Source organism: Pygocentrus nattereri, chromosome 9 (genome assembly GCF_015220715.1).
Source record: "Pygocentrus nattereri isolate fPygNat1 chromosome 9, fPygNat1.pri, whole genome shotgun sequence".
Lineage (NCBI taxonomy): Eukaryota > Metazoa > Chordata > Actinopteri > Characiformes > Serrasalmidae > Pygocentrus > Pygocentrus nattereri.
In genome coordinates this window covers 21,387,865-21,412,777 of record NC_051219.1, presented here as the reverse complement: position 1 = coordinate 21,412,777, position 24,913 = coordinate 21,387,865, and the positions used below count along the sequence as shown (strand labels likewise).

The 24,913-nt window shown below is 39.4% G+C and overlaps 1 protein-coding gene across 2 annotated transcripts; it reads left to right on the top strand.

The window, feature by feature from the left end:
• The first annotated feature begins 1,799 nt into the window (after positions 1-1,799).
• Positions 1,800-23,677, top strand: LOC108443123 (aquaporin-4). 2 transcript variants are annotated; one of them, XM_037540952.1, is made up of 6 exons: positions 1,800-1,833; positions 18,000-18,194; positions 19,084-19,245; positions 22,853-23,017; positions 23,268-23,348; positions 23,461-23,677. In XM_037540952.1, exons 1-6 carry the CDS (start codon positions 1,822-1,824, stop codon positions 23,674-23,676), a joined length of 831 nt encoding a protein of 276 aa, XP_037396849.1. In that variant the 5' UTR covers positions 1,800-1,821; the 3' UTR covers position 23,677. The 2 variants fall into 2 exon arrangements, with proteins under 2 accessions (XP_037396849.1, XP_017579048.1); XM_017723559.2 differs by lacking the exon at positions 1,800-1,833 and adding an exon at positions 11,962-12,126.
• The last annotated feature ends 1,236 nt before the right edge of the window (positions 23,678-24,913 follow it).

Below are 24,913 nucleotides of genomic sequence, written 5' to 3'. Positions count from 1 at the left end.
CCCAGTGCAGCAGCGTAAAAATTTGGGAGAACCAACATCTACCTAAATGATGGAACTAACCTAATTTTGTGTAAATAGACCAGAATATAGAATTATGTACACACATGCAGCTGTGACTGGCATGTTTCTTTTTTTCTGAATTCATACAAACACTTTCATTTTATAGAAAATTAGTTTTGGTTAGATTATGTTTTAGGGACAGAGAACTATAGATCAATACAGTAAAGGAAAACTTATTTGTGAACTTGTGTTTTTAAAGAAAGTTTTTATTCAATTTGTAACTAAGTTACAAAGTAATCTTAAACGAAACTTTGCTTGTTTGTAAAAGTGATTTCAAAGCCACTCGGTTCTCCCAGATGATAAACTGTTTGCCTTCGGTGTTTTGTGCTTACGATCATCTTAATAGACATCACTAATTAATGACATTCTATTAAAAGACTGGTTTACCAAGAGAGACACTAGAGTATTTTCACCTAAAATGAATTAGGAAGTGAGTCTTGTTATAAAAATGATACCAGGACATTAGAGCCATAATTAATCTTTTAGTACTTTTACTTTCGATACTTAAGTACATTTTGAAGGCAAATACTTTTATACTTTTACTCAAGTTGAGGTCTAGAGTAAGGCCTTCTACTTTTACTGCAGTAGTATTTTACCTTGGGTATCTCTACTTTAACTCAAGTACATGTTTTGTGTACTTCGTCCACCTCTGTCAAATTGATTAAAGAATAGCCAACATGGCAAAGGCTCAGCCAATGATCACCTCTTAAAGATCATAGAAGAGCTGAAGTTATCAGTGCAAGCAGAAGACGATTAAATGGAGCCAAGTTACCAGCAAGAACTCTCTGCAAAGTCACGTCATTGAATAAAAGACGTCCTGAATAGGTTCAAATTTGCCTTGGTTCTAGTGGCGGCAAACAGTATGCAGATGACCCCCAAGTACTGAATTCAAGCCACAGTACACTGTTACGACAGTAAAGCATGGTGGTGCAAAAATCTTACAATATGGGGATGCTGTTGGGTCTACTTATTGCATATGAGACTTCGTGGATCAGTTTGAATATAACAAAATGCTTGAGGAGATCATGTTGCCTTATGCCGAGGAAGAAATGCCCTCGAAATGGATGTTGTGACAGTGACCCAAAACACACCAGTAAGTAAACAACATCTTGGTTAGAGACAAACAGGATTGCCTATAGAGAATTTGTGGGGTGACATCAAAAATGAGTTTTTTGAGGCAAAACCTCAAAAAAGTCCAATCGTCCTGGACTGGAATACCTGTTCAGAGATGCCAGAAGTTGGTTGACTCCATGCAAAACAGATGTCAAGCAGTTCACAGAAACAATGGTTAAGTCACTAAATATTTGTTTAGTAATTAAATGTAAAGTGAAATCTCAAACATTTTTGAGTTTTTAAAGAAAAATGCTGGCCCAGCTATTTTTTTGAACAGCCTAATATTCCTTTCTCTGTAAAGGATTATTCAGTAAAAGATTAATGCAAACTGGATAAAATTAGTTTATGTTTTGACTTGGAATTGAATGTGTAGTATTTCCAGTTATTATAATGATATATAATGGTAATGCTATTTTTTTTACACTGCTATATACACTGCCTGGCCAAAAAAGGTCACCTCCTGGATTTAATTAAGCAAATGGGTAAGAACCTCCCATTGGATAATTACTGCATGGGTGATTAGGTTTCAGCTGGTAACAAGTTATTTAACCCTAACTGACGCAGTGAGACCTGTCCAGGGTGTATCCTGCCTTCCACCCGAAGGCTCCAGTACCCCCTTGCAGCTCTGGCGGAGAAGCGGCTTGGAGGATGGACGATGCAGTGAGTAGCTTTTCATTTGTTAAAAAAAACATGGAAAAGATGTTAATCTGTTTCAGAAGGTTCAAATTATTGGTATGCATCAAGAAGAAAACTAAGGAGATTGCTGAAACTACTAAAATCAGGTTAAGAACTGTCCCAACGCATTATTAAAAAGTGGAAGGACAGCAGGGAAACACCATCTTCAAGGAAGGAATGTGGTCGGAAAAAAATCTTCAAGGATTGTGATTGGCGACCACTTAAGTGTCTGGTGAAATCAAACTGTAGAAAAACAGTAGAACTCTGGGATATGTTTAATAGTGAAAGTAAAAGCATTTCCACATGCACAATGCAAAGGGAACTCAAGGGATTGGGACTAAACAGCTGTGTAGCCTTAAGAAAACCGCTTATCAGTGAGGCTAACCAGCAAAAACGGCTTCAATTTGCTAGGGAGCATAAAGACTCTGGAGTGATGGAAGAAGGTCATGTGGTCTGATGAGTTCAGATTTACCCTGTTCCAGAGTGATGGACGCATCAGGGTAAGATGAGCGATGGCTGAAGTGATGCACCCATTATGCCTAGTGCCTACTGTGCAAGCCTGTGGGGGCAGTGCTATGATCTGGGGTTGCTGCAGTTGGTTAGGTCTAGGTTCAGCAACATTATGTGCCCAAAGAATCAGCTGACAACCTGAATATACTGAATGACCAGGCTATTCCATCAATGGATTTTTTCTTCCCTGATGGCACAGGCATATTCCAAGATGACAATGCCAGGATTCATTGGGCTCAAATTGTGAAAGAGTGGTTCAGGGAGCATGAGACATCATTTTGACTACAGAGTCCAGACCACCACAGAGTCCAGACCTGAACCCCATTGAGAATCGTTGGGATGTGCTGGAGAAGACTGTGCAGTGGTCCAAATCTCCCATCAATACAAAATCTTGGGGGAAAAATTAATGCAACTCTGGACAGAAATAAATGTTGTGACATTGCAGAAGCTTGTAGAAACAATGCCACAGCGAATGTGTGCCATAATCAAAGCTAAAGGCGGACCAACAAAATATTAGTGTATGACCTTTTTTTTGGCCAGGCAGTGTATATGCGCATGTAGCTCCTTTAACATCTTCTTTCGGCTGCTCCCTTTAGGGGTCGCCACAGCGGATCATCTGCCTCCATCTTACCCTATCCATTGCCTCCTCTACTTTCACACCAACCATCTCCATGTCCACCTTCACTACATCCATAAACCTTCTCTGAGGTCTATCTCTTCTCCTTCTACCCAGCAGCTCCGTCTCCAACATTCTTTGCCCAATATATCCACTATTCCTCCTCAACACATGTCCAAACCATCTCAACCTGGCCTCTCTGACTTTATCTCCAAACTGCTCCACCTTCACTGTCCCTCTGATCTGCTCATTTCTAATCTTGTCCAGCCTTGTCACTCCCAACGAAAATCTCAGCATCTTCATCTCCGCCACCTCCAGCTCAGCCTCCTGTCTTTTAGACAGAGCCACAGTCTCCAAACCATACATCATAGCAGGACTACTACGTCTTGTAAACCTTCCCTTTCACTCTTGCTGCTATCCTTCTGTCACGCATCAGAAGCCCTGACATCCATCTCCACCCACTCCATCCTGCCTGCACCCTCTTCCTCACCTCTTTTTTGCACTGTCCATTGCTCTGGATGGTTGACCCAAGATATTTGAAGTCATCCACCTTTACAACCTCTACTCCTTGCATCTTCACCTTTCCACCTGCCTCCCTCTCATTCACACACATGTATTCCGTCTTTTCTCTACTGACCTTCATTCCTCTCCTCTCCAGTGCAAACCTCTACCTCTCCAGATTCTCTTCCACCTGCTCTCTACTCTCACCACAGAGTACAATGTCATCTGCAAACATCATGGTCCATGGAGCCTCCTGCCTGACCTCATCTGTCAACCTGTCCATCACCATTGCAAACAAGAAGGGGCTCAAAGCTGATCCCTGATGTAACCCTACCTTCACCTGAAACCATTTGTCACTCCAACTGCACACCTCACCACTGTCTCACTATCCTCATACATGTCCTGCACTACCCTAACATACTTTTCAGCTACACCTGACTTCCTCATACAGTACCACAGTTCTTGTCTTGGCACCCTATCATATGCCTTATCTAGATCCAAATACACAATGTAGCTCCTTCTGACCTTCTCTGTACTTCTCTACCAACACTCTGCACATCACCCTTGTTCTTAAAAATGGGGACCAGTACACAGCTTCTCCACACATCAGGCATCCTCTCACTCTCCAGGATTTTGTTAAACAACCTGGTTAAAAAGTCCACTGCCTTCTCTCCTAAACATCTCCATACCTACACAGGTATGTCATCTGGGCCAACTGCCTTTCCATTCTTCATCCTTTTTAAAGCTGCCCTCACTTCCACTTTACTAATTCTCTGCACTTCCTGATCCACTATCTCTCCCCCATTGTCCTCCTCTCTCTCTCGTTTTCCTCATTCATTAGCTCTTCAAAGTACTCCTTCCATCTACTCAACACTCTGTTCACTCACTAGTACATTTCCCTCTCTATCCTTTATCAGCCTAACCTGCTGTACATCCTCTTCGGCTCTATCTCTGTTTTAGCCAAACGATACAAGTCCTTTACTCCTTCTTTACTGTCCAGCCTCTCATACAGCTCATCATAGGCCTGAGCCTTTGCCTTTGCCACCATTCTTTTTGCTATGCGACTAGCCTCACAGTACTCCTGCCTACTTCCTTCATCTCTCTGGTTATCCCACTTTTTCTTAGCTGCCTTCTTCTGAATACTCTCCTGGACTTCCTCATTCCACCACCAACTTTCCTTGTCTTCTTTCCTCTGACCAGACAAAACACCCAACACATTCTTGCCAGTTTCTCTCACCACCTTTGCTGTAGTTTCCCAGTCCTCAGGTAGCTCCTCACTGCCCCCAAGGGCCTGTTGCAATTTTTCCCTGAACTGCCTGCAACCACCCTCCTCCTTCAGCTTCCACCATCTAATCTTTGGTTCTGTCTTCACACTTCATTAGTATGGAGTTAGTCTTCCATTTGCAGCTATAACAGCTTCACTCTTCTAAGAAGCTTTCTACAAGATTCTGGTGAGTGTCTGTGGGAACTTTTGTCCAAGAGCATTTGTGAGGTCAGACACTGATTTTGGATGAGGGCCTGTGTCACAATCTCTTTTCTAGTTCATCCTAAAGGTGTTTGATTGGGTTGAGGTCAGGTCTCTGTGCAGGCCAGTCAAGTTCTTCCACACCAAACCTATCGAGCCATGCCTTTGTGGAGCTGCTTTGTGCACAGTCATGCTGGAACAGAAAAGGGTCTTCCCCAAAATTTTCCAACAAAGTTGGATGCATGTGATTGTGCAAAATTTCTTGATATGCTGAAGCATTAAGATTTCCCTTTACTAGAGCTAAGGGGTCTAGGGGTGAGACCAGTGGTGGCACACCACTCTGTCCTAAGCTTGGCATTGTAACTGGTGATGTAAGGTCTGCATTTAGCTGCTTGGTGTTGGAAACCCAGATCATGAAGTGTCCATTTTTGTGCTAACATTAATTCCAGAGGAGGTTGAGAACTCTGCAGTTCCTGAGTCAGCAGAGCGCTGGATGGATGGATGGATGGATGGAGTGCAGTGCAGCTGGTGGCCATCATCCTCCATAATGGAGAGCAGTTTGTGTCTTTCTCTCAGCCACCCTGACTATAGAGTCCAGTTCCACACTGACCACTGACCCAACTCGCCTGACCAGCTTGTCCAGTTGCATCTCATCTCTCTTTTTCATGATTCTGCCCCAGCACACCATAGCATAAAGACAGCTGGCAACGATGGTCTGATAGAACATCTGCAGGACCTTCCTACAAATGTTAAATGACCTCAGCCCCCTCAGGAAATTGTGCTGGCTATGCCCCTTCCTGTACAGGAACTTTTCAGCACGTAGCGACCCCGTTCTGTAACTTTACGTGGTCTGACACTTCGTGGCTGCATTGCTGTGGTTCCTAAATGCTTCCACTTTTCAATAATACCATTCACAGGTTATTGTGGAATACAATATCTAGAAGGGAAAGAATTCTGACTTGTTGCATTTTCCCATTAGTGAATGATGTGTGCAAATATCATAGCCATGTGTTCCTGGTGGTCATTGTAATTAACTGAAATGTCCCTTTAGCTTATTTGTGACCAATAATGATAAGGGAGATAAGGGTGGCATACTGGGATAGATTTTGTCAGATTGAAGCTATGTATAAAAACAAATCAAAAGCTAATCCGTCACATTTTTTCATCTAAATCAGCTATTTGAAAATATTCTTCCCTTATGTGCAGTTTCACAAAATGTGAGAAATACTTGACCTTCTAATACACAAAAAAATAAAGGGAACACTTAAACAACACAATATAACTCCAAGTAAATCAAACTGTCCACTTAGGAAGCAACACTGATTGACAATCAATTTCACATGCTGTTGTGCAAATGGAATAGACAACAGGTGGAAATTATTGGCAATTAGCAAGACACACTCAATAAAGGAGTGGTTCTGCAGGTGGGGACCACAGACCACTTCTCAGTACCTATGCTTTCTGGCTGATGTTTTGGTCACTTTTGAATGTTGGTGGTGCTTTCACACTCATGGTGGCATGAGACAGACTCTACAACCCACACAAGTGGCTCAGGTAGTGCAGCTCATCCAGGATGGCACATCAATGCGAGCTGTGGCAAGAAAGTTTGTTGTGTCTGTCAGCGCAGTGTCCAGAGGCTGGAGGCGCCCACAGGAGACAGGCCAGTACAACAGGAGATGTGGAGGAGGCCGTAGGAGGGCAACAACCCAGCAGCAGGACCCGCTACCTCTGCCTTTGTGCAAGGAGGAACAGGAGGAGCACTGCCAGAGCCCTGCAAAATGACCTCCAGCAGGCCACAAATGTGCATGTGTCTGCACAAATGGTTAGAAACTGACTATGAGGGCCTGACGTCCACAGATGGGGGTTGTGCTCACAGCCCAACACCGTGCAGGATGCTTGGCATTTGCCAGAGAACACCAGGATTGGCAAGTTCGCCACTGGTGCCCTGTGCTCTTCACAGATGAAAGCAGGTTCACACTGTGACATGTGACAGACGTGACAGAGTCTGGAGACGCCGTGGAGAGTGATCTGCTGCCTGCAACATCCTTCAGCATGACCGGTTTGGCAGTAGGTCAGTAATGGTGTGGGGTGGCATTTCTTTGGAGGGCCGCACAGCCCTCCATGTGCTCAGCAGAGGTAGCCTGACTGCCATTAGGTAACGAGATGAGATCCTCAGACCCCTTGTGAGACCATATGCTGGGGCGGTTGGCCCTGGGTTCCTCCTAAAGCAGGACAATGCTTGACCTCATGTGGCTGGAGTGTGTAAGCAGTTCCTGCAATATGAAGGCATTGAAGCTATGGACTGGCCCGCCTGTTCCCCAGACCTGAATCCGATTGAGCACATCTGGGACATTGTGTCTCGCTTCATCCACCAACGCCATGTTGCACCACAGACTGTCCAGGAGTCCACCTCATCAGGAGCATGCCCAGGCATTGTAGGGAGGTCATACAGGCACATGGAGGCCACACACAACACTGAGCCTCATTTTGACTTGTTTTAAGGACATTACATCAAAGTTGGATCAGCCTGTAGTGTGTTTTTTCCACTTTAATTTTGTGTGTGACTCCAAATCCAGGCCTCCATTGGTGAATAAATTTGATTTCCATTGATTTTTGTGTGATTTTGTTGTCAGCACATTCAACTTTGTACAGAATTTTGGACAGTGTAGAAAAGAGGTGAAGAGGGTGCAGGCAGGATGGAGTGGGTGGAGACGTGTGTCAGGGCTCATGTGTGAAAGGATAGCAGCAAGAGTGAAAGGGAAGGTTCACAAGACAATAGTGCGTCATGCTATGATGTATGGTTTGGAGACTTTGGCTCTGTCTAAAAGCAAAAAACAGGAGGCTGAGCTGGAGGTGGCGGAGATGAAGATGCTGAGATTTTTGTTGGGAGTGACAAGAATGGACAAGATTAGAAATGAGCAGAGGGACAATGCAGATGGAGCTGTTTGGAGATAAAGCCAGAGAGGTCAGGTTGAGATGGTTTGGACATGTTTTCAGGAGGAATAGTGGATATACTGGAACAAAATGTTGCAGATTGGGCTGCCGGGTAGAAGAGGTAGACCTCAGAGAAGGTTTATGGATGTAGTGAAGGTGGACATGGAGATGGTTGGTGTAAAAGTAGAGGAGGCAGTGGATATGATAAGATGGAGGCAGATGATCCGTTGTGGCGACCCCTAAAGGGAGCAGCCGAAAGAAGTAGATGATCTAGGATGTAATTTGAGTGTTCCCTTTATTTTTTTTTTTGAGCAGTGTATGTTAATGTGTTAAGATGTTTTAAAATACAATGAGCCGTAGATGTCTGGTTTGTTTATTTGTAGTCTGTATTTGTTCTCAAAGAGAACTTTTTCAATGCTTGCTGCAACACCCCTCTAAAGAAAATCTCAAAACTCCCCTTAGAATTTAGAAGTACCTTCAAAAAAGTTAATTAGAACATTGGTGCATGCATAGCATAAGCCCCCCTCTTTCCCCTTCCACTTTAATAGGATGCATCCAGATGTCTAGTTTAGATCACTGACAGTAATTTGATTTCCACAAAACAGTGAGATGTAGATTACACATTTTCATTGTTATATTTATTTATTTTCCATTTTTTTTTTCAGTACTGCTTTGTAATTGTCATCTATAGTATTGATGCATGTTAATTTATGGTTACTCATCTAGACACATGAATTCACATCCAAGCCACAGATGCCCATTCAGCACCTGGCAGCACAGAGCCTGTGGTGCTTTGTGGACCTTTCTGCTCCATGGAGTGCCATGTCTACAGCACATGGTGCAAAATAGGTACAGCTGACTGCTTCAGCTGGGGCTGCTCTACATCTCACTGAAGACAGTGCTTAATAGTTTGTTTGTTTTTATTTTTATAGATCCTTTCACTTCATTATTGTATGGGTTTTTTACATGTAGTGTAAAAAACAAACGTCTGTCTGTCTGTCTGTCGTTCAACTCACCTCTCCCTGTTCTCTCTCTGGTATCCCTTAGCTGGCAGTTTGGTTTGCACGATTGTGATGCTCATTGTGTGGTTCTGGCTGGTGTGTGTGTGTGTGTGTGTGTGTGTGTGTGTGTGTGTGTGTGTGTGTGTGTGTGTGTGTGTGTGTGTACGTATGTGTGCGCGCATGTGTAGTGTGGATGTCAGCATTCTATCTGTGAAATGACCCTCTGGAAAAAAAAAAACTTCCCCACGCCAGCAAGTTTTCAGCCTGCCAAGCCCCCCAGACCTCAGTACATCCACACAGGGCTTTACCCTACAAAGGAGAGGATCACTGCTCCACAAATTGCCAGCAAACAGAGTAATCCACCCCACACTGGGACACACTCCCACTCCTTTACTCCCTTACGGCTCACCTAACTCTAGATGAATAATGCCATTGACACTCAGTAAAAGTTAATCACCCTTCCTGAACTCTTGAGGGGAAAATAATAAAGTCCCACACAGACCAGCATGGGAGGGTAATGGCGATCAACCTGGTAGACGGCTTCCTAATCGCTCACCTCAGGGCCTACAAATATACCCATCCATCCATCCATTTTCTAAGCCGCTTCTCCATCAGGGTCGCGGGGGCCTACAAATATACCTGTGTAATAAATCACACCGATATATACAGTACTGCACACAGGTCAGAGACCACATTTCATTTAGTTAATTTAATCAAAACAGAAAATTACACAGAGGCCTACACAACTAAATATTTTACACATTTCTGAGCTTTCAATTTTTTAAGGAGGCTTGCTTGCTTGATTTCAGTTTGCCCTTTTTGTTTAGTTCTAGAAGTGGTTGCATCTACTACTTCTCACCATCCAAGAAATCAAACACATTCTATAATGTTGAAGTCTCAGGAAGCAAATGGAATTGTCTTTTTACAGCTAAAGGAAGGGGAGAAGCACCTTTTCAGATCAAATAATTGCAGTACTCTGTTTTTGCCATAACATCCATATCTTTGGAATTAATTCTGGGTTCAAATAGCTATAATTTTAATAAGATACTATTGACGTTCACTATGGCTTTGTTTTGGGTAACATTTTCTCCTGAATTTCTACATTCCCTTAAATGGAGATACATGAATCAGCTCAACAAGTTCATTAAATTCACTCTCAAATTAACCTTGGTAATATTCACTTAGTTTAAATCTAATTACAAATGAGCAAAAACAATTCAACACATTTGTAAATCATTTTGCTTTGTTTGGGACAACTGTTATCATATTGATCTATTGTTATATACTTTCAGGGATGTATAGACTTGTACACCTTAACTGTAGTTTATAATGTTGGTATTTTTAGGAATGTGCAAAGTGTGATTTGTCATTTAGCGCCATATGAAATGTGAGAAAAATGAAGCGAAGTAAAGTGACATTGCCATTTTCGTGAAGATTTAATGTAAGGTCATTAAGTTTTGACCCTGAAGTGCCCAAGTCAGTAGTGTAGAATCTGTGTAACTTTGTTAACTAAAAGCACTTCAGTCAAGCTGTCTTTGAATGCTATGCTCATACAATTTTGAGTGTTAGATTTGTCCTTACCTCCCACAGAGTCATGACGAGCCCAGAGTTTGGTTATCCATCAGTGTCTATTTGTGTATGACACACACTTTGAATCTTCTAAACATGCAAACAGTAGGAAATTTGCTGGAAAAGGTTACCTGAGGTCTTTAAGTCTCTGAAACAGAATCTATTGCGATGTAGCCACAATAGAATACTGCACATTAATAAAGCTAATTTATTAATGTACAGTAATTTAAAACAAGAATCGAATTTGTTCCACAAAGCGCACATTAATACAACAGTGAATTATTTTTTATTATTTCTTGATTTATTTGTTCATTTGTGTGAGGTTAGAGGATCTCACAAAACTAGGATCCATCCCTGGGCAGGGAACAGTACAATTTTGGACATAAAATCCTAAATATTTGAGAATAAGTAGATGTCAGTTTTCTACAGAAAACATTTAATGAAAATTTAAACTTTCAGTATGGTGAATGCTTCATAGTTGCACCAGGAAAATGAGTATGTTTTTCAGTTTGTGCTTTGAAGTATTGGAGATTGCCATTTGAAATAGATGGGCTTTTGACAAGTGACATAGAACTTCTCAGTTCAGTCTTTTTCATTATCTACTGCTTTATGAAAAAGTAGGTAATTTACCAGAAAATTGAAAATACTGTTTGACCAGGAGGACTCACATGTCTCCCCTTGTGAGTCTTGGTACCTCCCAAGGTTTCTTCCTCCAGACTGACGGTGTTTTTCCTTGCCATCGTCACCTTTGGCTTTCTCACTGGGGATATATGTTGTAACTATGTTTCTGTAAAGCTGCTTTGTGACCACATCGTACAAATAAACTTGAAACTTGAAATGAACTTGAAAAATGCCAGAATTGTCCTTTAAGTGGCCCAGTTTTCTGACATTGTTCCATTCCCCACTCTGAGCTGTAACAGTTGATATGACAGAGAAATAGCATTGTTGTCTTATTTTGTGAGCTGGTCAGGTGAATTATGTTAATCTCCTCTGTAAAATCCCATAAAAAGTAGCCATCCAGGCCTCACAAAAGCTGTCATGGCAACCGCATCACACCAAAGAGGCTGTTGCTATGGCAATAGTAACTGCACCTTACAAGTAGGATGATGAAAGGGAAAGGGGGAGGGGGGAGCCTGTGTACGTGTCACATGCAAATGTTATTCTGCATAGAATCTCTCTCTTGCAAATTAATACATTTGTTTTAGAAGATTTAATGTGTAATTAAGGGAGTGAATACTCACTTTCAACTTTCAAACACTAAACTGATCTACAGATCTCTCAAACACACTTTTTGTGTCCATTAACTTTAATTTCCACTGTAATAAAACATTGCAATAGTTATGACAGAATAAAAATACCTATTTTATTTTTGTTATTAATGTTCATATGAAAACATTTACAATCTAAGGTCCTTTCCATATATTTTAGTAAAAGCTAGGTTGCTCTTTTGATGCTGTGAGGATGTCCTATAAATCTGTTGCTGCAGAAATGGGTAGGGCTTTGTAGTTATTGATAGAGATGAGGGGTGGTCTCTGCATTCAGAAGTCTCCTTCACTGGTATTAATGTGCCTGTTTTTACGCTGTATACAGCCTTCTTTCATGTCCATACATACAAACACATACACAAATACACACACATTGACGGATAACCAAACTCTGGGTTCATCATGACTCTGCGGGAGGTAAGGACAAATCTAACACTCAAAACTGTATGAGCATAGCATTCAAAGACAGCTTGACTGAAGTGCTTTTAATTAAAGAGAGGGAGCTGTTGGTAAGCTTTTATTCTTGCTCTTTTCTCTTAACAAAATACAGATTGCAGGCAGACCTAGGATATTTTTTTTCTATGAAAAAATAGAGTATCACTAAAGGAGTAATTCAGTGCATTTGTTGGGCTGATCTGTCCCATCCAAAGGGAGGCAAAGGGAAGTAAAAGTAATTTGCTCACACGGAACAGTTCAGTTTAGTGTGTTCAGCTCACACTGAATAGTTTTAGTATATGTTTTGCTAATACATATACATAAGATAGAAAAAAAAAAATGGCCTTAACTTTTAACATACACTAATGTAACGATCTTTTTTCCCCAAGTAATTCTGGACTGTTACTACTGATCCTTTCATAACAAGTTTTTGTACATTGTTAAGGGCAGATTACATTTTTAAACGTGAAAAAATATGTTTTGATCAATGATATGAAGTGTGTACATTTTGTATTATTGTGCAATAATGTCATTATTTTATCTGTCATTTGAGTGTAACTAACCCAGAGTCACTTAGTATTACATCTTGAGATTCAACTCAGCTATTCTTGTCATACAAGAACCATAGTGAATTGCTGTTGTGCAGTCTTGCAAGTAAAAGGGTGTGCAGCCTATGAAATTCAGTGCTTTTTTGATGGTTGAAAAGTGCAATAAATGCAAGAAAAATTAATGTTATTTTTCTTGCAGGTTTTTTGTTTATTGTTTACTACATAATACCTTAAAGATCTTATACAATCTGTTATTCAATGCTGCTTATGGATTTCATTCCTCCCCTAAGTGGATTATGGTAAATCAAGACATATGTTGGAGTGCAAGTCTCATAGACAAACACAAAACAAGGCCCCCACAAAAATACAAATTAGATATACAGTACATGTGATTTTAAGCAACCTATATATACAACCCCATTTGCAAAAAAAGACACTGCAAATGTGAATAAAAACAAAATGAAACGATCTCCAAATCATTAGACCTTTGACCCAACAGAGCAGATGTTGATGCCTAAAACAAATTCCAAAAAAGTTGCTAAAGAAAAACAGCTGGTGATCAAGAATAATGTTTCTCAACATAAAATAGCAAATAACCATTGCTTTTCAGCATCTACAGTACATAACATTTAAAGTTTCAGAAAATCTGGAGAAATCTCTGTATGCAAGGGACAAGGCCCTTAAACAGTATTCACTGGCCATGATCTTTGGGCCCTCAGGCAGCACTGCATTAAAAACAGACATGATTCTCTAGTAAAAATCACTATATGGGCTCAGGAACACTGACGATGTGTGAACAGATCGACAAATGCAAGTTAAAACTCAAAGAAGAAGGCATATATAAACAGGATCAAGAAACACTACTGCCTTTTCTGGGCCTGAGCTCTTTTAAAATGGGAGAAGTGGAAAAGTGTCCTGTGGTCCAACATAACATTTTAAATCATGGATGCTGTGTCAAAAGCCAGCATTCAGGATGGTGTATGGGTGCATTAGTGCACATGGCATGGGTGACGTGCACATCATTAAAGCTGAATAACATATAAATGTTTTGGAAACGTGCTGACATCCAGATGACGTATTTTTCAGAGAAGTATGACGTATTTTTCAAACCACATCCTCCATGTATTTCAACAGTATTCCTCCGTATTAAGAGAGTTTGGATGCTAAATTTGGCACATCATGAAATTTAAAAAAGTTTCAAAAAACACTGCTTGCTCACCAGTCCATACAGTCCATGCATAGAAATTAAGCTTGAAAAACATCCTGTAATAGATAGATAGATAGATAGATAGATAGATAGATACTTTATTGATCCTGAAGGAAATTTTGCAAAACTAAGATCTTTCTACCCATATGTATGAAAACAGGCTTGTCCTTCGTACAAACAAAACTGTCGCTAAAAACTAATATACGCAAACAGAAAAGAGAAAAAGTAAGAAAAACTGGAAAGGCTGCCACTCACAGCGGTACCGGAAGTGAAAGTTAATTGAATTCATTGTTTCTGTGATGTCAATAAAAAAACAAAACATTTACATTTACACATATCCGCCCATTCAGCATACAGAAGTCTAGCTGTGCTCATTCACACTAAAGTTATAAGGAGTGTTTCAGCCAGACTGCTTTTTGAATGAAGCACAGTGCAAAGCAGTCAACTGGAGCAGAGCTCATTTACATATATCAGTCTTAAAGATACAGTAACAAAAACAGCCTGTATAATTGTAAGGGATAAAAAGGCATTCACAATTGGGTAGCCAAGCTAGATAGAACATTTTTTTAAAATGGAAAAGTAAAAAAAAAATAGCGGTTAATAACATTTCATGTTAAAATGCATTGGATCTACTCAACACAAGTACAGCTCAAGGAAAATTCTAAGACAACCCCCCCCCCAAAAAAAAAATCACAGTAACCATATTAATATTTTATTGGTTTTTAGTGCTGCCCCATACTTACCAATGGTATTTTGTGTTTTTCTGATGAGTTGATATTACAGTGTCAATGATTCAAAGGGTTTAACAGGTGTTCTGGGACTGATTCCAGATGTATTTGATGGTTTCCTAAGGTGTTCTACAGCAGAATATCAGATTTTATTTATAATGGTTCTAAAGGTCTTTTTTCAGCAGGCCTCACTTAATAAATTGTATTTGTTCATGAGGAAATTATGTAAACATTTCAATCTGGTACATTAAATGCATCACTTTATTTCAGAGGATTAATGTTACTGTTGATAATAAAAACAGGCCATTTAAATCAGGCAGCTCTCGATACACACCAAAGTATAAGGCAACATAATGAGCAAACATTCTTTGCTTGGATGACAAACTGACCAAAGTTTAGCATGAATGTATTCCACGCTGGATCCAGCTCAGAAGAATCTAGCCTAAACACAAACATACAAGGAATTAGCCTAATATGACAAATTATGTTCACTACAAATTACGTTCCTTCTTCAAATACTGTAGCTCACAGAGCAGCATTGTGTGCATGGATGTGGCACACAGTGGAAATCAGAGTACTTGGCAAAGGATGAATGTGGTCATAATTCTGTGTAGCAGGGATGTTACTCAAGATTAATGGATGATGAGCTAAACCTTTACTAGGGGGAATAATTTATGATCCCTAAAGCCTCTTCATCATTTTTAGACTAGCAATAGGCAAAAATGTGTTGACGATGACTATCTGGTCACACTGTGACAGCAGAAGATCGTTTTCTTCATAGTTTGGATTAGGTATATATCTAACACAAATACTATTCTTCTACTTACAAATGAAACAGATCAAGCAACCATACAGAAGTCAAGCAAAATTACCTCCTGTCTTTAAACTTACATCTTTAAGCATACACAGACTATAGATTAGTACCCAGACTATAAATTAGTACCTGATCAGACCTGCTCCTTCAGCCCCATCTGTGCCCTTCAGCCTCTTTCTCTCCCTCACCTTGCCTGTCTTTAGTATTGCATTGTTTTTTTATTCATAAGATTTATAAGAAGTCAAGGCTTAAGGAGATATCAATCTGCTCAATGTTTTATTTAAGTTGGTAAAAATCTTATCACCTGACTGGCCTTCAGGAGAGCTGTCTCCTCTCTAATGTAAACCTAAAATTACCTACTGTTTCAGATCGCATATGTGCATTTTGAATAAAGCCTCAAGTTTAACCGACTCTATTTTTCAGAGAAAGAACCACGAGAGCCCCGCCCCCAGCTCTGATATGATTGGCTTACCAATTATGATTTCTAATATAATTAACTGAGTCGGGGGTTACACTTTACCCAGAGTTAAACCGCAGGGAATTGCTGTCTCCTTTTAAAGTTAGAAAATCCCCAGAAGCTCAATTGCGGCAGTGCTGGGTTACAGCAGAAGCAGTGCACCCCACTAAAACCCCCCAGTAAATGACGCCCCCTGCTAATGAAAAAACATTGTTGAATAATTTCTTGCTTTATTTTACTGCTGAACTATACCTATTGTATTGGTTAAAATCTTCATGTGATCCATGCTGTGATTCACACTGAGCATGGAAACAAAAGTGCTGTACCATATCATTGTAGATGTTGTGCTTGGATGATGTATTAAACCAATGTTTGCTGCCTTATTAAGCTAAATGAACTCATTAAGCTTTTGATCAGCATTCTCACTGATTTGCTCAGTTCATCACAGCAAGCTGTACTGATTATTTAGTGAAGTGCCATTACACATCACGTACCTGACCTGATGAAAACAATTTCACCATAAGTGTAACCATTCACACAGGGCAGAAATGACAACTTTTCTCTGGGGATTATTTTATTGATGATAGCTGACTGTCTCTCTTTGCAAAACTGGAGTGGACAAAGAGGTGGCCAAGTTTTATACCATGATGGCACTTGCCACTCCTTGGCCAGGCCCCTGTAAAAACAGATTTGGAAATGTTATGTACAAATGAATTATGACTATTATTGGTTCACAGAACCACACAGACATTATAAGTGGACCTCACAGACAAAAAATAAATACAAGAAAAATGTAGGGAAAGAGCCTTTTAAATAACCTTGTTTTCACAACAATTTCAAAAGAAGAATCTGTATAGTAAAAATATTTTAAAAATTAAATAAACAAATAAATAACACAACAGGGTGGTGTGGTGGTGGAGTGGGTAGGCACACAGCAAGAAGGTCCTGGGATCAAGAAATAATACATATATCAACTAGATTTAAAATGATTTCAACTGCCAAAATCAAATTTTTGCAGTGTGGATGGACACAACACTAAGGACCTTAAAGCCCCAGCTAATTTAAAAATGTGCATCCGGGAGTCATTCCAGTCTTTGCACAGAGCCCCAGAATCACTACATGAGCCCTGCTCCTGGGAAATCTAGGTAGGGCTTACCTTACCTAACATGCAATATATAGTCAAAAGTATGCAGACATTCTTCCTAATTATTGAGGTCAAGTGTTTCAGCCATACCTGTAGCTAACAAGTGTATAAAATCAAGGACACAGCCATACAGTCTCCATACACAAACATGTGTCAGTGTTATAGGATGCCACCTTTGCCAAGCAGTCCATGAAATATCTGCACTACCTTGCCCTATCTGGTCTGGTGAACTGTAGGTGCTATTACTGTGAAATGGAAGTGTCCAGGGGCAACAGTAGCCCAGCCACGAAGCGGTAGACACTACAAACTTTTGCACTGTAATAATAAGTGTTTTATTTATTTATTATTGTGTCCACAAATGCTTAGTTTTGGCCACAAGATGCATTGGTTTGGTGGCCTGAGTGGCCAATACAAAAGACTGTGAATTTATTTAAAGATGCTGATCAGTAATGCTGAAATGCTTATTTATGTCTTTAACTCCTCTCAATTGATCTTATCTGGACTATACCACTGCATGCCCTATTTTCAAGCAAGTTATGACCCACCCAAGTAAATTACAGTTTCTCCTGAATAGTGCTTCTATGATTCTCAGCAGAGAAAAAAATCTGAAAACCACATTAGCTCTGTTGCAACACATCTCCATGGCCTTCTTGTTAAGGGCTTTAAATAACAAACAACCTGAATATATTAATGACCACCCTCTATGTTTAGTCTTCACCCTAGTTCTCAAGATCAGGAGAGCAACAGTTTTAGGTTGTTCAGACCAGGTACAGAACAAAACCTTGTACCACAGATGACCTCTTAAAAGAGACCTCAGAACATTCTTCCTTCTGCAAGCATACCAGCAGCCAGGACAGTTAACTAAACTGGGCTTTGTTGTTTATAATGAAAAGTGTGATATAAAAACATTATTCTTATTTCTGTTATATTTGTCTAACACAAACTTTAATGAACTAGGAGGTAAGGAGCCGTCAGTTTTGGCGGGCCATGCTGGCTGAGATATTAGGCTCTTTGATCTTCATATCGGCTGTGTTGGGCTCTTCACTGCGAGGGCCTGATGATGCTTCCTCTGGGCCTCTGTACCCAGCACTGGCTGCAGGCATGGCAGCAGTTGGTCTGGGACACTGCTTTGGAGAAATCAGTGGGGCGCAGGTGAGAAATTCAGACTTATCTCTCTGCATGTGATCCATTGCTGTTTGCATGATGGTTATTCCACATCAGCTCCTAGGGGAGGTTCTTCATTAAATAAATCAAGAAAAAATATATATTTGATTCATGCAAACATACAACACTTCCAAAATAACTTTTTTTAAAAGTTCTAAACCACATCTTACATGTAATCATTTTCAAAATAAATTACAATTTTTTAATATCAATATATTCACAGCTGAAAATCCATTATGAAGACCATTTCACCCTATATTTACTCAAAAGACACTAATCTGATTTATTATTCTTTATTATTTATGTTTTAATTCTTTACAGTATAAAGAAGTAGTAAAATAATTCATAGAAAAATAGATTTCCAAAAAAATCTATAATGCTCCAGTCTATATTCTTCATTCAGAGATAATTTCTTCTTATGTTACAACTTTTTGGGTTATATGTGCAGAATCTCTTCCAGAGGCACCCAATAAGTATCTTGCCTTGCTGGTTATCAAAATTATTTTCCTATAATTTAGTTGCAGGAAAGACCTTGAACTTTCTGCCTTTGTAAAAAAATATAGAAAAGTAATTCTGAGAACTGGCTAAAAGTTTTAAATTCACATTTCAAAGAAAAAGTTATACAAACATCCATTAAATGAATTTCTTATGGGAATTTACTAACATCCCACCAGTTCCAGAGATCTGTAAAACCAGTGCTTAAGAGCACTGGAACTGTTCTGGATCTTTTTGTGTTTTAGTATATTTATTCTCAATTCAGCTCAGTTTAGACTATTTGGACCACAGTTTTGACATTTTGCATGGTGTATTAATCATATGTCATTTTTTCTTGAACTGTTTGGATCTCTGCTCACTCAATCTCCCTCATTTACTTTAGGTGAACCCTGCTGTAACTCTTGCTTTGTTGACTACACGAAGACTGGATGTGCTAAGGGCGGTGGTCTATGTCTTTGCCCAGTGCTTAGGGGCCACTCTAGGGGCTGGAATCCTCTACTTGGTCCTACCTTTGAAATCTACAGCAGAGATCTATGTCAACAAGGTATGAGCTCAAAGATTCAGAGAGTATACTTATAAAAAGATTCTTCGGTGTTCATATAAAGGTTTGAACACCTCTGGTCTAATGATATGTTTAACCCATCCTCTACAAAGGACAAACATAAGCATGTAATTTTTTGATAAATATGTAAGTGCATTATTTCAATTTATTTGCTGTTTAACATATGTACCGAAAAATAAAAATATAAAGTGAGCCATAGTCTTTGTACAAGCTACATTATTGTTATGTTGACTTTTTTCACATGTTAAAATCATTGAATGAACCATATTTGTACATTAAAATATGCACTGAAGAGGATATCTTAACTTATTTACACCTAGAACATAAAAAAACATGGCCTAGTAAGGACGCCACGACTTTTGCATATAGTCATCTAGTTATGCCGCATAATTAAATAAAATAATTATCTCCACAAGGTTTGGATACTCAATTGTTATGCTGTGTAATTATTATTAATACTATTATTACTATTATTATGAAAAATTAAGAAAACCTAGTTATCAGAGACTACCATTCAAAAAATTTTTGTTGTTCTATTTACAATTGAGCTATATAATCAATACACCATGTAACAATTTTCAAAAAAAAATTTGTTCCCAGTTGTTAAGTGTGTTTTCCTGATTGTTTGTACCCTAAATTAATAGAAAAAAGTTATTATTCCCTGTAAACTTTGCTTTTGTGGTCAGCACAATGATATTTTGAAATTGATCTATTTTTAAGGATATTCGCCATATTTCAAGATACTTAAGAAGCTTCTGGAATTGTGAGAACTATCAAGAAGTTTCTAGAACTGTCCACAATTATCTAGAACTTTCTGGGACTGTACAGAATTGTAGGTAGCTGTATAACTACAGTTATATAGGGCCACTCTAGCCCTTCCTGAGAGACGGAGAGACATGATCTAATTGATTGGGATTGCATAGTAAATGGGCAACGGCCATCACAGACAAAGGGGAATTGACCTAGACAGACAGGTGTGAATTCATTCTCTATTCAGATTCTGATAACGACAGTATTCACACTTCACCCCACACCCATTACAGGAGGAGCTTAGGAAGGACCACTACTTTCAAATGTATATATTGTGTGTTACTCTGCTACCGGGTGATCAGTCTTGCTCTGCTGAATCCTCAGTACACTCTTGTACTTTGATACTGCATGGAATAAAGATTGACCATTTTTATCGAGTTTTATCATCCTTTTTCCTTACAGTACACAGCAACTTAGTCAATTTAGATGGCATCAAGAGGTTGCATACATCCAGCAGACGCATTTTGCTATGTATGTGGCCATTTTATAAAGACAAATTGCTACTTCTGCATGGTGGACCCTTCCAAACGTTGCACTGGCTAAAATGCAATGCCTGTAACGTATCCTGACATTCCTTCATCTATTGCCCCAGTACCACACTGCCCTGAACTTCCTGTACCAACACCTCCAGACAGAGCAACACCACCTTCAGAAGAAAGCAGCAGGTCAGACACCCAGGAAGATGTTGAAGATCACGATTTCTCTTCATGTGCAGATGAGGAGCGGAAGCCATACTACCCTAACCAAAAAGACCTCAACGATCTGATCAGAGACCTTGGTCTCACCAAGTCCAACGCTGAGCTTCTGACATCAAGGCTCAAGCAATGGAACTTATTAGAAGAAAGCGTCCAAGTCAAGGTGGTTTTACTAAGTATCCTTGCTTTATTTGCCTTTGGGACAGCCGGGATACTAAAGCGCACTACCACAGGCGGGACTGGCCTCAGCGGTTCACTGTGGGGAAGAACAATGTAAAGTGGGAGCCACTGGTGGACCCACGCAAGGTGCTGATGCCATCACTACACATCAAGTTGGGGCTCATAAAACAATTTGTCAGGGCTCTAGATAAGGAGTCGAGAGCTTTCAATTACCTCCAAGATCTTTTCCCTAAGCTGTCTGAAGCAAAGATCAAAGCTGGTGTCTTCGTCGGACCACAAATCAAGAAGATCATAGAGTGCAGTTAATTTCCCAAGAAGCTGAATAGGAAGGAGAGAGAGGCTTGGAACAGTTTTGTCGCAGTGGTTCGCGGCTTCCTAGGCAATCATAAAGATGAAAACTATGTACAACTGGTCCAGACTCTGATAAAGAACTATGCTGCAATGGGCTGCAGGATGTCACTCAAAATCCATATCCTTGATGCTCATCTTGATAAGTTCAAAGAGAACATGGGAGCTTATTCAGAGGAGCAAGGCTTTGAACGCCGTTACCAAGGACAATATAACGAGAACATGATGGGCGACTATATTTGGGGATTGATTCGTGAATCTGATTTGCAGTATAGTCGTAAATCTCGGAAAACCACACACTTCTGAATCTGTGTAAATTTGCAATGCCTATAGTGTTCTTAGTCTGACTGTATAAATGAGAAGATGCAAAATCGTCTGTTTCTATAATAAAAATTCATAATTTTCGTTGCCGTGGTCACAAAAGCGAAGTTTATGATGAATGTAAGCAATTTTTAATTTGTTTTAGACATAAGCAATTGGAATATAACATTAAAAAGCTGCGAACAAAACTTGTTACATAGTGAATCAGTGTTCTACATTTTACATATGGAGTACTTAAACTAGGTGTGTTGTGTTGGAGCTGGAATGACACTGACACCAAGGACTGGATCAGGAGCATTTTGTACATGGGATTACTGAGATCATGTGTCTCTTCTGACCTAGTCATTTTAAAGAGGAATTCCACTGATTTATTACAATTTTTTTGCATTATTCAGGTTTAGAGATGTAAACAAAGTCATTTAGAGTGATTTGTTGTGAAATGGTACCTTGTAGAGACACAAACTTCCTTTTCTTTAAGAAAGTTTGAATTGTAAGAATTGTGATGTCTACAATGCAATATAGCACTACTGTATTTATGATCCAAAATAACCAGTGAACCTACACATGGCTTGTGAGATTTTATATGTAATGTTGGTAACAGAAAAAAAAAGGTATTTCTGGAAAAATAAGTTTTGTTTGACCAGACCAATGTCTTGGGCATCTTTCTGCCAGACCAGAGGTGGCTTAAAGAGTGGACATAATCCACTGCAGATGCAACACTTAGACAAACTAATATCCTTTGAATACATCATGACAAAATGAATTAAATTTTCCCTTCATTCCCAAAATGAATTAAATGTACCCTGCATATGTACCCTAAATGTACCCTTCACAATCTGTTCCTGTCTCCCCCATGAAGACTTTAAAAAACTTTTATGCTAAAAACTTATCACAAATCTATCGTAAAACAGTATTTCAGAAATTGAGTGGCATTTATGTAACAACTTTCTGTGATGTAGCTTCAAGAGGCATTAAACGCTATGGATATAAATGCATTTCACATCAAACTCTCAATGACTTTTTGTGCACACCTCAATGGTTTATTTATGCACAAATTTTGAAGAATAAATGGAATTTGGTTTAAATAAATAATGAACTACACTTTGAACTGATTGGGTTGATTACTAATTAAGTGGCAACAAGATGTTGGAAATGTGTTTTTTTCCAATTGTAACATCCAGCTAGTTAGGCAAAATGCTCACTGTATCTTGCTTGATATATATAATTCTTCACAGCTACCCATGGAGGTGAACGCAGGGCAGGCTTTGGGGATAGAGATGCTAGCTACCTTTCAGCTGGTATTCACCATCTTTTCTGTGGAGGACCTGCGCAGGAGAGAGGGGAGTGAGCCTGGCAACCTGGCCATCGGCTGTTCTGTCAGTGTTGGCATCTTTACTGCCGTGAGTGTACTGATACAACATACAACATTTAGAGTCTCTCAAACCAATCCACATTTTCATATCAGCTCTAGGACACATGCAGTAGGTGAAGATTTATCAAGAACCATAATTGAACAAATGATGCTATGCTGTTTGCGATCAATTACTTGTAAACATGATTAGCAACTACCACTTCAGAAGTTGCTGCATATCTTCTAAAATGTCAGTAATGCTTTTTAACATGTATGTATGCATATATGTGTATGCCTAGGGAAGAATCTCTGGTGGCAGTATGAACCCTGCACGCTCTCTTGGACCTGCCATTGTAGTTGGATACTGGGAACATCACTGGGTAAGTCATGTTTTGTCAATTAGTTAACTGTATTAATACCAAATAAACCAATAAATATACCCTTTTTTTTATCTGACCTTTTGCTTATTCTGCATTATTCTTCACTCTCCAGGTGTACTGGATTGGGCCAGTGTTGGGCGCAGTGTTGGCCGGGGTGTCTCATGAGTTCTTTTTTGCCCCGAGTGCTTCAAGGCAAAAGCTGCTGGCATGTCTCACCTGTAAGGACATTGAGATCATGGAGACAGCCAGTGTGTCCCGCTCATCTCTGTCTACTGTCACACAGACAGCAATGAGAGCCAAGCAGACGAATAAACTTGAGCACAACTGAACAGAGGAACAAGCTGCAAACATATCTTCTCTTTAGTGAGATTTAAGTCAGACATGCTCAAAGTTAGCATGTTATTTGGGGTGAGGAATGATGTTCTAGATCAAGTCGTTCTAGTAATCTAAGTCATGTTATATTTCTTTATTGAATAATATAGTGAGAAGATAAATGCACAAATATACAGACAGTAAATATTTGAACACTCAGAATGACTACTCTTATGTAACTAACGTGGACAGCATATATATTTTCATAGTAAATTAATGTTGGAAAGCTGCAACATTAACTGCATTTGTTGACTCATTTACTGCCTTAAGTACAAAGTTTAACAATGTTGTACAGTTGTGTAGATACAAACAGATGGGTGACAAACTAAAGCCAAAATCAATATGAAGTGACTTAATATGAAGTTAAACCTCTAGAAAAGTTTCACAACTTCAAAAATGCTACTGAACGGACAGAACACTACTTTCTTTCATAAGAAAATGGTGGAGAAGTTTGTCCAACAGACATGCTACAGAGCTGGTGACTGCAAAGGCCATAGCATATAATCCATATCATTTTCATACTTATCAAACCATTCAGACAGAAGTGGAACCAATCCATGCCAGCCACAGCATAACAGAGCCACAAGACATTCAGGCCTGTAATGTCTTTGTGCAAACCACACATGCATATGCACCCACTTGTGGAGAACATGGCGAAGGATGACTCACATAACAATATCACTTTTTTCCACTGTTTTTTCCATCTCTATAGACCAGTGCTTGCATTTATTTTACTCTCAAATGTGCATTTATCTTTGTAATGAGGGTTTTATGCACTGTAACCTGTACTACAATATCCCTGTGTAAGCAGCTGTGTATGGGTGCACTGACAGACTGATCACGTCCTGCATTGATTATCACCTGAGGACAGCTACTCTTCTGTTTTTCCTTGATGATTTTTAAGTGAAAATAAGTTTACTCTATTTATTTCTAATTATGCATTTAACATATTAGAAGAAAATAAAATATAAAAATTCCCATAACTTTTGTACGGGCCACATTTTATCTTTTCTTTTTTCCTCCCAATATGTTAATTTAAGCAAATAAAAAAAAGTGTATGTACAGTTCTCTGTAGAATGTCATTTTCTCATTCATGTAATTTATCTAGGGGCACCCAAACATTTGCATAACACTTTATATAGGGATGTTTTAATGTTATTACATAACTTCTTAAAATAATGTATTGTTATAAT

Coding starts and splice junctions, on each gene's coding strand:
- LOC108443123 (XM_017723559.2), top strand. Junction 19,246..22,852: donor CAGAGATCTATGTCAACAAG/GTATGAGCTCAA, acceptor AATTCTTCACAG/CTACCCATGGAGGTGAACGC. Junction 23,349..23,460: donor GATACTGGGAACATCACTGG/GTAAGTCATGTT, acceptor TTCACTCTCCAG/GTGTACTGGATTGGGCCAGT.